Source organism: Gobius niger (genome assembly GCF_951799975.1).
Source record: "Gobius niger genome assembly, chromosome: 1".
Taxonomy (NCBI): domain Eukaryota; kingdom Metazoa; phylum Chordata; class Actinopteri; order Gobiiformes; family Gobiidae; genus Gobius; species Gobius niger.
In genome coordinates, this window is record NC_136852.1 from 2635472 (window position 1) to 2651316 (window position 15845).

General features: G+C 38.3%; 2 protein-coding genes and 1 long non-coding RNA gene across 3 annotated transcripts in view; 1 reads left to right on the top strand and 2 right to left on the bottom strand.

Annotated features, from left to right (window-relative positions):
• LOC306976776 (uncharacterized protein) overlaps positions 1–15845 on the bottom strand; it is a 57707-nt gene that overhangs the window by 6390 nt on the left and 35472 nt on the right. The gene's annotated exons all lie outside the window — the stretch shown is intronic.
• Positions 8610–10831, bottom strand: LOC306976762 (uncharacterized protein). The gene is made up of 3 exons (XM_079574818.1): positions 10747–10831; positions 9336–9665; positions 8610–9259 (listed from the first exon to the last, which is right to left on the bottom strand). Exons 2-3 carry the CDS (start codon positions 9647–9649, stop codon positions 8620–8622), a joined length of 954 nt encoding a protein of 317 aa, XP_079430944.1. The 5' UTR covers positions 9650–9665; positions 10747–10831; the 3' UTR covers positions 8610–8619.
• Positions 9081–15556, top strand: LOC306977269. The gene is made up of 2 exons (XR_013793823.1): positions 9081–9119; positions 15421–15556. It is a non-coding gene; the product is annotated as an uncharacterized lncRNA (long non-coding RNA).

Consider the following 15845-nt stretch of genomic DNA (forward strand, 5'->3'; position numbering starts at 1 on the left):
TATTTCCCCTTCACATTTCGCGTGCCGTGGCTCGTGCTTTTGCCTGACTTAAAAACAAACAGCGCTGCTCAGTTTGCTTGTGCAGGTGTGAGGGCAGCAGGGGGCAGGTGTGAAACAGAGACCTCTCCTTAATCGAGGCAAACTTGAAATCATTTGTACTTTTATAACTGTTCAGAAAACAGAAAATATTCAGCAGTTTTTTTTATTAATAAATATATAAATAAAATAAAGACCTTTTTTTTATAGGGAACAAATAATCGTTTGAATAATCGTGATTTCAATTATGACAAAAATAATCGTGATTATTATTTTTTCAATAATCGAGCAGCCCTATCTGAGTTACACTAATTTGAGTTAATTGGACAAAATATATACAAAATAAAACCATATAACTACGATAAATAGTAATAAAGCCACAGAGTGCAGCCAGAGATTTCCTTTTCCTTGGCTCATTCTCTTGTGTTTTGTTTTGACATTAACTACAGATCTTATTGTGTCCAACTTGATTTGGTGCATTTTATTTGGGGGGAGTTTGGCATTTTTTTGATCTTACATTTAAAAGGGGGGGGGGGGGGGGGGGGTATTATGCAAAATCGACTTTTTCAAGCTTTACCTCATGTTATTATGTCATTCCCTCGTTAAAAACATGGCTGAAGTGTTGCCTTGGCACATTCACGTATTTTTGAGTCATCTGTAAAAACTCTGATGGCGGCCATTTTAGGGATAGGTTTGCCTGAGTCCTCCTAGGAACGCCCCCACCTCCTGGAGACGCCTCCGAGCTTTGGTCACCAGCCGAGTAACCAACCACTGCTCCTCAGCAGAACCCCCTCCCCACTGATGCCACAGACAGCGTGTGGAGGGGGCGTGTCTAAAGGCTCAGAGGTTCTTAAAGAGACAGAGGCCTATTTCAAGACATTCACTACGGCCATTTTGAGAGAGACATTTTATACAAGGCAGTTATTCTAACTTACTGCATTTACAGACCAACAGAAGGTTTGTCATCATTGTAGTGTGATATAGACTGGTGCTATGGGACTGAAAAAAGCATAATACCCGCTCTTTAACAAATGGCAAGCGGCTCCCAGATTCCTGTACTATTAAGTGGCCCCATTCTTACCTGTATTTGGTGGAAAACCCGAGCGTAAACGCACTAGAGGAGCTGCGAGCGCACAAATCTCATGATACACAACAAATTGCATTGTTGTATAATGACAAATAAAGCACCTTAGCCATAACCTCATATAAAAGTAAAACATGTGCTTTGTTATTTGCATGACTTGTCTTTTCCTTCAGACCGTACGACTGTAAACGTTTGTTCTGCTGCTCAAAGTAATGAATAAATGAACCAAAATACTGTTATTCAAAATGTCTGCTCTAAAATTCTAAATAGGTTTATTCAATTATTCCCAACACTGACAATGAACATGAGACCTGCCTTCAGATTCGTGATTACAAGTTATAATAGAGTCAACACAAAACCATTCCCTTTACCACCTCATGTAACCGGAGGATAATGTTAATATTGTTCATTTGTGAATCTAAAACAGGATTTAACCTCTTAACTCCCGCCTGAACCGAGAGCATTTTCTCCAGTTCAGCTTTACCCAAATCCTGTAGGCCAGTGTAACACCTCATTTGAAAGCTAAGCCCTAGAAAAGTCATCTAAATGGATCTTTTTCCTCACGTCATCAGATTTTTTCCATCTTTTTGGGGGAGTTTCAACTCATTTTTGTAACTTTTTTATGTCATTTTTTTGTCAATTTTTTGCCACTTTTTTGGTACATTTTTTGTAATTTTTTGTGACATTTTTGCCACTTTTTCATCATTTTTTGGTCAATTTTTTGTGACATTTTTGTCACATTTATTGTCATTTTTTTGTCTTTATGTCATTTTTTGGTCAATTTTTTTGCCACTTGTTTGTTATTTTTTTCGTCAATTTTTTGTAAATTTTTCGTCATTTTTTGTCAATTTTTTGTAACATTTTTGTAATTTTTTTGTGACATTTTTGCCACTTTTTCATCATTTTTTCATCAATTTTTGGTCATTTTTTTCCCTCACATTTTTGTCACATTTAATGTCATTTTTTCATCTTTTTTATGTCATTTTTTTGTCATTTTTTTGTCAATTTTTTGCCACTTTTTTGTTATTTTTTCGTCATTTTTTTTTAAATTGTTCGTCATTTTTTGTTAATTTTTTGTGACATTTTTGTCATTTTTTTGTACTTTTTTTGTAAATTTTTTGACAGTTTTTCACCATTTTTTTGTCGATTTTTTTTCAATTTCTTGTGACATTTTTGTGACATTTTCGCCACTTTCATAACTTTTTTGTCACATTTCCATCATTGTTTTCGTCTCAGTTTTGTTGCTATTTTCACCGCTTTTTTCCAGAAGCTTTTGGACTGGGGTAAAGCCAAACTGGAGAAAATGTGCTCGGTTCAGGCGGGAGTTAAGGGGTTAAGAAGAAACGTCTGCCAGAGAGAGTTTCACTTCCTGTTAAAGCCGCTCTCTGGTTTTTCAGGTGTGCGTCCTGAAATGTGACTCTCGACTCCTTTTATCGGCGAATCTCTTCTCACAGGTGGAACAGCCGTAAGGTTTCTCACCGGTGTGCGTTCTTGTGTGTGTGTCTAAATGACCTTTTTGGGAAAACGTTTTCTCGCAGATTAAACAGCTGTAAGGTCTCTTTCCCGAGTGTGACCTTTGATGTAAATACAGAGCGCGCTCGTGGGCAAACGTTTTGTCACACGTGGAGCAACTGTAAGGTTTCTCTCCGGTGTGTGTCATTTTGTGTAAATTCAGGACACTTTTATCCGCAAAAGTTCTCTCGCACGTCGAACAGCTGAAAGGTTTCTCTCCCGTGTGTGTTCTCTTGTGTTTGTCGAGGTGGTCTTTAATGGCAAACGCCTTCTTACAGAGCGAACAGCTGTACGGTTTCTCCCCCGTGTGGATTCTACGATGTCGTTTGAGGGCAGACGGAAATGCAAAATGTTTATTACAGTTTGAGCAGCTGTACGGCTTTTCACCCGTGTGTGTCCTTGTGTGAGAATCTCGCTGGCCCTTTTGTGTGAAGGTTTTTTCACAGACAGAACAGCTGTAAGGTTTCTCTCCTGTGTGGACTCGAATGTGCGTGTGCAGACTCTGTTTTGTCCCGAATATCTTTTGACAAAACGGGCACTGGTGCTTCTTCCTCTCGGCTCCTGAGGCGTCTTCAGTGTCTCCATCGGCCTCTGTCTCCATCTGTGTGAATCGTTCCCAGTCGTCCTCAGTGTCAGTGTCAGACTCAGTGTGTCCCTCATGTGTCTCTGAGCTGATGTCCTCTCCCTGCGTTTCCTCTCGGCACTCAGTTTGTCTTTGGTGAAGCAGTGAGGGCTCTTCAGTCTTCACACAGACGGCACTGGACTCTGGGACGGGCCTGAAAAAGGATTTAAGCATGAGTATATTTAAAATCTACTGTCAGTTTGTGTGAGTGAAATGTTTAACCCCTTAACTCCCACCTACCTACACCCACAATGATGGAAATGTGACAAAAAAGTGATGAAAAATTGATGAAAAAGTGGCAAAAATATGATAAAAACTTGATGAAAAAATGACAAAATGTGACAAAATGTAACAAAAAATTACAAAAATGTGATAAAAATTTGACAAAAAAAATTACAAAAATGTGATAAAAATTTGACCAAAAAAATTACAAAAATGTGATAAAAATTTGACAAAAAAAATTACAAAAATGTGATAAAAATTTGACCAAAAAAATTACAAAAATGTGATAAAAATTACAAACAAATGACAAAAAATGTGACAAAAATGTGGAAAAAATGTGACAAAAAATGACAAAAATTTGACAAAAATATGACAAAGATTTGATAAAAACTTGATGAAAAAATGACAAAAATGTGACAAAATGTAACAAAAAATTACAAAAAAATTACAAAAAATATGATAAAAAATTGACGAAAAAATGACAAAAATGTGGAAAAAAACTGACAAAAAAAGACAAAAAATGGACAAAACGTAATGAAAAAATTACAAAAATTTGACAAAAAATGAAAAAAATCACAAAAAAATTACAAAAAAATTACAAAGAATGTGACAAAAATCTGATAAAAAATTGACGAAAAAATGACAAAAATATGGAAAAAATTTGACAAAAAAATGACAAAAAAGGGCAAAAAAAATCACAAAAAATTGACAAAACTGTGATAAAAAATTGACGAAAAAAGTTACCAAAATGAGTTGAATACCCAACAAAAAAATGATGGAAAAAAAAATCTGAAGACGTGAGGAAAAAGATCCTCTCGGTTCAGGCGGGAGTTCAGAGGTTAAAGGGGCGGAGCCTACACCGGCAGCTGCTCTCCCTCCTGTTTGCCGCTCTGCTCCTCCGGCTCCTCTTTCATCTGTGGCGTCTCGGTGTTTTCCTGGTTCCGCTCGGGGCCAGGACTCGCTGAAGTAATGTGGACATTCTCTGTGACCAGTGAGATCATCGTGCTCAGACTCAGCGTTTGACCTTTAGACATTTTTACAAACTCACAAACAGGTGGTGACGCTTCAGCCCTAAACGAAGACAGAGAAAACCACGAGGTAACAACGTGTCTAACGTGCACCTTCGCGAGCCGTCAAAGTCACCCATGTTAGACTGGAAGAGAAGAGGCAGATCACGCTGGAACACAGTAGAAGGAAAGTACAAACTTAGGTACGGATCAACTCGTCTAAGCTCAGGTAAGAACAGATCTCAGTCTGGAAAAACGGTGGCCTGTTCCTTTAACCTCTTAACTCCCACCTGAACATGTCTTCTCCTGTTCTCCAAATCTAAAAGCTTCTTCAAAATAGTCACAAAAAACGAGAAGAAAAAGAGGATGTAAATTGACAAAAATGACAAAAATCCAGCAAAAAAAGAAAAAAGACAAAAATCCAACAAAAAATGACAAAAATCCAGGAAAAAAAATGTCAAAAATCCAACAAAAAATGACAAAAATCCAGGAAAAAAAATGTCAAAAATCCAACAAAAAATGTCAAAAATCCAACAAAAAATGACAAAAATCCAGGAAAAAAATGACAAAAATCCAACAAAAAATGAAAAAAATCCAGAAAAAAAGACCAAAATCCAGGGGAAAAAATGACAAAAAACCAGAAAAAAAATGACAAAAATGCATCAAAAAAGTAACAAAAGTGCCATAAAAAGTGACAAAAACACATAAGGGAAATAAAAAGTGACGACAATGGCAAAGAGGAGAGAATGCATTTGGTTTTGGCGGGTGGTAAGAGGTTAAGAGTGAGGAGAAAATGTACAGTTAATCTCTTACGGTTAAAACGAATAGTCAGTTAAACATAAATATATATCACAAAAATAGACAATTAATAAAACATATCTTTTCCACATGGATGTGTCTGTGTTTGTTTTATGTGGAGCCCAGAAGAACGGTTATTATTAAAGATAAAGTTATCTCCAGAAACCCGTTTGGTGTAAAACAGCTGTGATCCTAATGCTTCCAGCTGCAACAAACATGGCGGAAAAAGCACCAAAATGTGACAAAAATTCAACAAAAATTCAACAAAAATTCAACAAAAATATGACAAAAATTCAACAAAAAAGTAACAAAAATTCAACAAAAATTCAACAAAAATGTAACAAAAATATGACAAAAATTCAACAAAAAAGTGACAAAAATTCAACAAAAAATGTGACAAAAATTCAACAAAAATGTGACAAAAATTCAACAAAAATTCAACAAAAATGTAACAAAAATATGACAAAAAATCATAAAAAATGTGACAAAAATTCAACAAAAATGTGACAAAAATTCAACAAAAAAATGACAAAAATTCAACAAAAAAATGACAAAAATTCAACAAAAAAATGACAAAAATTCAACAAAAGTGTCACAAAAATGGAAAAAAGAAAAGAAAAACATAGAAAAGGTGACACAACACAGCAACAACGCGAGGAAAAAGATCACTTTTGTGGGTCTTAGCTTTCAAATGACAGGCCTATGTAACAGCCGAGAGGACAGAAGGCATTCGGTTTCGGCGGGTGGTAAGAGGTTAAAGAACAAAACACAAACAAACATTTCTGTGGTAGTTTCCACTGAGGCTAACAGCCGGTTAGCATCTCCTACTGAGGCTTTAGCTTCATCAAACACCACGATCAAGAGCAACAACAAAACAACGGGTTCATGACAATGTGTTTAAGAGCCTTATGTGGCACGTGGGATCATTTAAGCACATTTACTCACCCGAACAAGGCCCGACATCATCACAACACAAGCACAAGAGCGACACGAGCAGCGGGTCTAAAGACAGGCGCGCGTCGCCACCTGCTGAGTGGAGTCCGTCACTACAACAACAACTACAACAAATATTTTTCTTGTACTTTTCCGGAAGGCGTGACGCAGCCAGACGTACTGCTGCCCTCCACCGTTCATAAGCGGAACTGCATCATGGACAAATCCTCACAAGCAGATTTGTATCAATCAAACTTTATTTATAAAGCGCTTTTCATACCGAAAGGCATCACAAAGTGCTTTACAGATTACAACATTTAAAACAATACGCCTGGGACAACCTCCCATATGTATATTTTATATATTAGGATTAAATAAATAGATTAGTCAGTTAAAGGCTAAGCTTAAAAGGTGGGTCTTGAGCTGCTCTTGAAAACATGAACGTTCTCCTCAGCCCTGAGCTCCTCCTCAGGTCTGAGCTCCTCCTCAGGGTAAAAGCGTTTGGGTAAAAGTCTCTCTCTCTGGGCCTCAGGAACGATGTTTAACCCCTTAACTCCCACCTGAATCAATCACATTTTCTCCAGTTTGGCTTTACCCCAGTCCAAAAGCTTCTGGAAAAAAGGTGTGAAAATAGCAACAAAACTGAGGCGAAAACAATGATGGAAATGTGACAAAAAAGTGACGAAAAATTGATGAAAAAGTGGCAAAAATGTCACAAGAAATTGTCGAAAAAATTACAAAAAAATTACAAAAATGTGACAAAATTTGACAAAAAAAATTACTAACTATATTGTAAGGCGTAATAATACCAGGAGTAGTTTGGCATCCACACAGTAAAGTGAAGATTACTGCGCGGATTTCGAACTACTTCTGGTATTATTACGCCTTACAATATAGTTCCCCCTTTTATCCGCTTAGAAAATCCACATTGTTTAATTTTGTGTAATTATACTTTGTAGTGGAACACTTCACGTAACCATATTTAAATAGGGAAAACGTGGAAGAGCTTGGTAGCTTCTATCTTGACCTGTTTTGGAGCTATAGAGGAGAGAGGGAGAGGCTAAATGCTAACGCCGTCTGCGCTGTGTTTACGTGACTGAAGGCACGGGGGAAGATCAGACAGGTCCTAAAGAACTCGTCACAGCTCAGGTAAGAACATATCTCAGTTTGTAAAAACGGTGGCCTATTCCTTTAAGTGTGAATCTGGTGGTGATTTGGGTCACGTTTTTGCTATTTTTTCATCGCTTTTTTCCGTTGCTTTATTGTTGCTTTTCCGGCACATTTTTGTACCATTTTCATCCTTAGGTGTGGGTTAAGCAAAACATTATATATATATAGTTTTTTTTTATATCGGTTTTGGTTTATTTGAATGATTGTTATGAACTTTATTATTATTACTATATGTTTTACTTTTGATTTAAACAGCTACAACTGCCCATCAGTACAACAAAGATTAAAAAGTGCAATTAATGACGAGTAAAAACAATTACAAGATACACAACATGAAACTAAAGATGGGTTTTCAACAACGACTTAAAACGTGAAAACCTTCGATATTTCATGAAAGATGAAGCGTAATCATCGAACTGATAAGAGATTTGTGGATGATTCACACAGGTTTGTGCAGATAAAGGCACAATATGGACGGTTTCTGCCAGACAAACACATCAGATTAAGAGAACAGCTGCTACAAAACAGCAGACAGGTATTTGAAGCTGCTGGTGCCTCTGGAGTCTCCCGAACATCACGGTGTCGGACCCTCCAGAGGCTGCAGTTGTGCATAAACCTTCTATCCGGGCCTCCCCTAAACGGTTCATTGAAGCTGAAGCAGAAACTCATTTTCAAACAGTCTTGTTCACTGATGAGGCCGTGTAGCCCTGGATGGTCAGATCAATGGAGTAGTGGACGGTTGGTGAATGGCCACCATGTCCCAACAAGGCTGTGACGTCAGTAAGGAGGGGGCGGAGTCAAGTTTTGGGCCAGAATCATGAGGAGAGAGAGCTGGTCAGCCCCTTTAGGATCCCTGAAGGTGTGAAAATGACCTCTGAAAAACGCACCATGTAAAGAAAACCTCTCAATACCTCCCAAATATCATTTAAAAAACAATTTGGAACAGTTTATAAAACAGGAATAACTGAATAACAATTATCACAGTCATGAAATAGCTCAAAATAGACACATAAGTAGTTTTCCCATTTGATTACATTGTACTGGGTTAAAAGGACACAAGATGGCTGCCAGAACTGCAAATGTTCAAACATCTTACTATGAAAAGGCTTACAAATAAAGTGTATTATTATTGACTCAAATGCAACTGTAAAAGCTGCAGTTACAAAAGATTTCACAGAAAACTCCTAAAATACATTCAAAATGGAAATAAAATATAATATTTGCTGAAGTTCACCTCAAATTGTGTGGGTGCACATGTGCGTTTTGAGATTATATTTCCGGACAAATGTTTTCTCACAGACTGAACAGCTGTAAGGTTTTTCTCCCGTGTGCGTCTTTATATGAAGGTTCAGAGTGCTTTTTCGAGTAAAGGTTGTCCCGCAGATTAAACAGCTGTATGGTTTCTCACCTGTGTGTGTTCTTGTGTGTACATCTAAATTACTTTTTTGTGTAAAAGTTTTCTTACAGATTGTACAACTGAATGGTTTCTCTCCTGTGTGAACTCGAATGTGTCTTTGTAAATTTTGTTTACTCCATAGTGTCTTGTTACAAAATGGGCACTGGTGCTTCTTCCCCTCCTCTCCGTCAGCTCCCGATGTGTGTCCGCTGTGGACAGTGGTCTCTGGTCCAGACTTGTTTAGGGGGGACAGTTTGGCCTCTGTCTCCATCTGTGCAGCTGCAGAGCTGCTGTGTGGCCCCCAGTCGTCGTCATTGTCAGTGTCAGACGAGTCATTATGTCCCTCAGTCTCTGAGAGGAAATGTGTCTCTGAGCTGATGTCCTCTCCCTGCGTTTCCTCTCCCTGCTCAGTTTGTCTTTGCTGAAGCCGTGAGGACTCTTCAGTCTTCACACAGACGGCACTGGACGCTGGGACAGACCTGAAAAATGATTTAAACATAAATATATTTAAAACCTACTGTCAGTTTGTGTGATGTTTAAAGGGGCGGAGCCTACACTGGCAGCTGCTCTTCCTCCTGTTTGACGCTCTGCTCCTCTGGCTCCGCTTTGATCCGTGGAGTCTCTGTGATTTCCTGTTTCCGACTGAAGTCAAAACTCGTTGTCGGGATCTGGACGTTCCCCGTGTCCAGTTCGATCCTCGCGCTCAGAACCTGGTCCAGGAGCTGCTGTTTCCTCTGGTTCTCCTCTTTGGAGCGACACAGTTCCTCCTCGTACTCCAATATCGTTCTTTCAACCAGCACAAATATCTCCTCAGCCGCCGCAGCCAGACGCTCATTCACCAGAGCTCTCAGGGTTTGGCTTTTAGACATTTTTACAGAGTCAGACCTGAACAGAGACGGAGAAACATTTCAGCAGTGACAACGTCTCTGATGTGACTCTAATCAGCTGCTACTCAAAGATTACAACGTCATCATATCAGACTGAGTGCAACAAGAACAAACACAGCAGCTCCAGCACTGAGACGCGTTAATGAACAGGTTTTATTGATTTCAATAAGTTTCCAGATCGCTCCAGCTGCTGATGTGTCCAATATTCTTAATGACACACAAGTGTTGATTATTGCTTTCATTATTCTGTAACTTGTTTTTCTCACCGATTTATCTGTAATTCATATCCAAGAAGCAGCTGTTATAAGTGTCATAAGTGTTTGTATATTTCTAATGATCCACAATAACAAAAATAAAATCGAGATCGAAATACATAAATGAGCCGGAGACTTGTTAATGCTGTGTGGGCTTGGCTCTCTGGAGGAAGCCTGGTGAAAGTAAGTCTTGCATCACTCATATAAATCCATATAAAAACATGTGTCGAGTATAACAGTAGCTTAAGTGCTAACATACAAGTCTATCATTAATTAAACCAATATGTGGTGACATATATGTATGTATTATTATTCCTCTACTCCAAGTTACTGTGGTACTAAACGCCATGATTTTGTGCTTCAGTCGCTTTCGTGCTGTATCTGTTGTTCGCCACTAGATGGCACCATTGCTCCATGTACTGTTGTGACTCTTCACATTGTGCCTTTATTTAGAGTCAGGGATCTCTAACCCTTTCCTGGCACCTCGATAAAGGTTTTCTACATTTCTACACGCGCTTCATGCGTCACATTTCAGAGGCATTTTGTGTTTGAACATGTTCAACATAATCTAAACACTGACATGTGATTAAACAGCTCAGTTTGGTCCTAATTTCACTCCATTACTGCATTAAATGGTGATTCTGAGGCTTAAAATGTAAATATACGCATCTAAAAGGAGTCGTTTCGAGCCTAAACTGCGGATAAACTTAGCGCTGGTTCTATTGTTGTTGTGCTAATGCTAACTCGTGTTAGCGGTTAGCATCACAGTGTCCGGATTTAGCTTTAGCAGAAACAGTCAAACGCTGAGCAAAAGGTCACACTTACTGTATTGACTTGAATATGACACAATTATAGAAATATCATTAAGAATCAGAAAAGTGTGTCCGTGACGCGAAGAGCGGCTAACGCTGCGCGGAAGTGAGGAGCAGGTCGTGATTGGCAACTGACCATTACTGCCCTCTACTGTTCGGGAGCGCGACCGGAAGAACATATTCTATTTATTAACCTCTTAACTCCCGCCTGAACCGAGAGGATCTTTTTCCTCACGTCAGCAGATTTTTTTCCATCATGTTTTTGTTGGGTATTCAACTCATTTTTGTAACATTTTTTTTGTCATTTTTTCTAACATTTTTGTCAGTTTTTCTTCTTCTTTTTGGTCACATTTATGTCATTTTTTTGTCCATTTTTCCTCAATTTTATGTCGTTTTTGGTCACATTTTTGGTCACATTTTTGATCACTTTTTTTTTTTTTCATACTTTGTCACATTTTTGTCATTTTTTGTTGTCATTTTTCTGTCACATTTTTTGTAATTTTTTCGTCAATTTTTTTGTCAATTTCTTGTGACATTATTGCCACTTTTTCATCCATTTTTTGTCACTTTTTTGTCACATTTCCATCATTGTTTTTGTCTCAGTTTTGTTGTTATTTTTGTAATTTTTGTTGTCAAATTTTAATAACATTTTTGTCATTTTTTTGTCACATTTATGTCATTTTTTTGTCAATTTTTTCTCAATTTTATGTCGTTTTTTGTCACATTTTTGTAAAAAAAATTTGTCACATTTGTGTCATTTTTTGTCACATTTTTGTCATTTGTTCGTCCATTTTTTGTCAATTTCTTGTGACATTTTTGCCACTTTTTTATCCATTTTTCGTCACTTTTTTGTCAATGTTTTCCCACTTTTTTGTCAATGTTTTCCCACTTTTTTGTCACATTTCCATCATTGTTTTTGTCTCAGTTTTGTTATTTTTGTAATTTTTTTTGTCAAATTTTAATCACATTTGTGTCATTTTTTTGTCACATTTATGTCATTTTTTTTGTCAATTTTTTCTCAATTTTATGTCGTTTTTTTGTCACATTTTTGTTATTTTTTGTCACATTTTTGTCATTTTTTCGTCCATTTTTTGTCAATTTTTCGTCACTTTTTTGTCAAAGTTTTCTCACTTTTTTGTCACATTTCCATCATTGTTTCCGTCTCAGTTTTGTTGCACCTTTTTTCCAGAAGCTTTTGGATTGGGGTAAAGCCAAACTGGAGAAAATGTGCTCGGTTCAGGTGGGAGTTAAGGGGTTAAGAATGTTTTTGGGACACTTCTTAACCCTTCTTAATATTTTCTCCCGTTCGGCTTTAATCAAATCTAAAAGCTTCTGAACCGGGACCTTACAGCCTATGGAGTTCGGGAAGTTACCATGGAGATCCGCCATCTTTGCAGCTGTTAGCATACCTTTCCATTGACTAGCATTAGCTAAAAACAGTATAAAAAGAGGAGAAAATAGCCTTGTGTTAATACATCTAACTCACTGTGGTGTCCAAGTGTTTTAATGTGAACAATCACTCCAGTATTTTAACTTTTAAAATCTACATTAGTTTACAACTGCTGCTAATCCCATAATAGTGATATTACGTCACATTCCCGAACTCAGTGAAACGCCTCAGTTGAAAGCTAAGACCTACCGTGCTGTCACTTCTGGCACTTTCATCTAATTTTTGCCATTATTTTGTTGAGTTTTTACCTTTTTTTTGCTGCACTTTCATCCCTTTTTTGGTTGATTTTTGTGTGTCTTTTTTTTTGTGTTTTTTCACTTTTCTTGTTGAGTTTTTGTCTCTTTTTTGTTGCACTTTCGTCGCTTTTTTTGGTTGATTTTTGTGTGGCTTTTTTATTGTGTTTTTTCACTTTTCTCTTTTTTTTGCTGCACTTTTATCCCTTTTTTGGTTGATTTTTTTATGTCTTTTTTTATTGTGTTTTTTCACTTTTCTTGTTGAGTTTTTGTCTCTTTTTTGTTGCACTTTCGTCGCTTTTTTGGTTGATTTTTGTGTCTTTTTTAATTGTTTTTTCACTTTTCTTGTTGAGTTTTTTGTCTCTTTTGCTGAACTTTCATCCTTTTTTGGTTGATTTTTGTGGCTTTTTTATTGTGTTTTTTCACTATTCTTGTTGCACTTTCGTCGCTTTTTTGGTTGATTTTTGTGGCTTTTTTATTGTGTTTTTTCACTTTTCTCTTTTTTTTGCTGCACTTTTATCCCTTTTTTGGTTGATTTTTTGTGTGTCTTTTTTATTATGTTTTTTCACTTTTGTTGTTGAGTTTTTGTCTCTTTTTTTGCTGCACTTTTACATTTTTGCTGCGTTTTCATCCTTGTGTTCTTCTTGTTTTTGTCACTTTTTTTTCTCTCTTTTCCGTAAAGCCAAACTGGAGATAATGTGCTCAGTTCTGGTGGAGGTTAAGAGGTTAAATGTTTAATACTTAAACATAAGTATAGAGAAATGAGCAACTAAGAACAGAAACCTGCATTTTCATAGTTCCCATCATGGAATTCTCAGCTGCACCTCCATTTTAAACACAACCGATTAGAAACAGACTCTGAGGGGAAAGTGCATCAAACCAGACCTGCACAAACCTCATAAAGTGTTAACATTTATTTAACTACAAATAATAAAACACAATGTGCAACAGCAGAAGATTGATAAAAAATCAAAGGTCACACATTAAAAAAAAAAGCACTGCCAAACGACATATTCAATGTAAAAAAAAGTGGACCCCAAAAAACCCCCCACACAAAATGAACAGAACAATAAAGCAGGAATGGATACTAGAACAATGTAAGAAATAAAACATTTAGAAAAAATAGATCTGCAGCTTAGTCAAAATGTCCAACCAAGCTTGAATTAGAATAGAGGCGTGTTTTAATCAGGGACAGGAAGAGGCGGCTCTGACGGGAAGAGGCTCGGTCACATCTAGTTTTTCCACTTTGACCACGGGCTAAAGTCTAAGCATCTGGTCCAGGGGCGGACTGGCCATTAGGGTCACTGGCTCTCAGGCCACCGGTCTGGCCTCTCACTTTACCTTACCTCACTTTACCCAAATCTAAAAGCTTAAAAGAAAAGCATCCGAAAAAACAAAAATGTGCCGGAAAAGCAACGAAAAAAGTGCCAAAAACACAACAAAATGTGAGGGAAACGTGACGACAAAGCAATGAAAAAAGCGATGAAAAAACAACAATAACATGAAAAAAACCCCGAAAAACAAGAGACGAAAACACAATGAAAAAGTGACAAAAAAGTGGCGAAAAAGTAATGAAAAATCAACAAAAACATGACAAAAATGCAGCGACAATGTGACAAAAAGTTACCATCACTTTTCAAGATTTTAGCTTCAAATGAGGCGTTACAGAGTTGCTCTCCAGTCAAGAAGCCTTTAGAATTGGGTAAAGTCGAACTAGAGAAAATGCTCTCGATTAAGACGGGGGGTAAGAGGTTAATGTATGTATTTGTGGAAGTGTCGCATTTACTCTAATTTGGGCCAGACTGACCAGAGTCCAGGGCTGTGTTTCAGTCCCAGTCCGCCTCTGATCTGGTCAGAAGACCTCAGTGTTCTGCCTGCACTGTGCCAATTCAATTTTAAGTTCTATTGTTAAAGGAAGCCAGTGGAGAGAGGACGGCACAGGAGTAACTGACTGTATATAACATAACGAATCACAATAGTCCAGTCATGGTGTTACCAGTGCATGGACCGCTTTAAAAAGTTGGCTTGGTGGTAAATAGGGCTTGATCTTCCCTAAAAAGCACATCCCTAATAAAGGGAAGAGGGATCTGCAAATGTTCCGAACAATCTGAAGAACTGTATGGTTTTAATCTAGAGCACTTGTTCTCTGAAAGGTTGTCTCACAAACTCAAGGCTTTTTGGTGAGTTTTTTTATGCTTCCAGAGAGCAGACCCGCTTCCAAAGTGTTGCTCACACACAGGACAGCCGTACGGTTTCTCTCCCGTGTGTATTCTCGTGTGGACGTCTAGACATCTTTTACTGGCAAATCTTTTCTCACAGAAGGCACAGCTGTATGGTCTCTCTCCTGTGTGTGACCTTGTGTGTACATTTAGATCACGTTTAAGGGCAAATGCTTTTCCACACTCTGCACAGCGGTGGGGTCTCTCTCCCGTGTGCTGCATTTTATGTCGGTGGAAGTCAGTGGCAAATACAAATGTCCTCGAACAGACTGCACAGCTGTAGGGTCTCTCTCCTGTGTGCAGCCTGTTATGTTGGCGGACGTAAGAAAGACTTGAAAATGTTTTCAAACAGACTGAACAGCTGTAAGGTTTATCTCCGGTGTGCGTTCTTGTGTGTAGAACTAGATGACATTTATGCCTAAAGGTTTTCTTGCAAATTGTGCAACAGTGAGGTTTCTTTCCCGTGTGTGTTCTTGTATGCACATTTAGTCTGTCTTTTTGGGTAAAGGTCTTCTTACAAATTGTACAACTGAACGGTCTCTCCCCTGTGTGAACTCTGATGTGTGTTTGTAAAAGTGATTTTGCCCCAAATCTCTTCTTACAAACATGACACTGGTGCTTCTTCCTCTCATCTGCATCGGCTCCTGACGTGTGTCCGGACAGTTCGGTGCTTCTGTCTCTGATCTGGACTTGGTTGTCGTGGTCTCCGTCAGCCTCTGTCTCCATCCGTGCAGCTGCAGGGCTGTGTGGTTTCCGTTTGGCGTCATTGTCAGTGTCAGACTCAGTGCGTAGCTCAGTCTCTGAGTGGAAATGTGTCTCTGAGCTGATGTCCTCTCCCTGCGTTTCCTCTCGGTGCTCAGTTTGTCTTTGTTGAAGCTGTGAGGACTCTTCAGTCTTCACACAGACGGCACTGCACTCTGGGACAGGCCTGAAAACAAAATGATTTCAACACAAATACATTTAAAATCTCCTGTCAGTTTGTGTGAGTGAAATGTGTGACGTGTTTAAAGGGGCGGAGCCTACTCTGGCAGCTGCTCTTCCTCCCGTCTGTCGCTCTGCTCCTCTGGCTCCTCTTTAATCCGTGGCGTCTGTGTGGTTTTCTGGTTCAGACCGGGGCCAGGACTCGTTGGGATCTGGACGTTCCCTCTGACCAGTACAATCTTTGGGTACAGAACCTTGTCCAGGAGCTCCTGCTTCCTCTGGTTCTCCT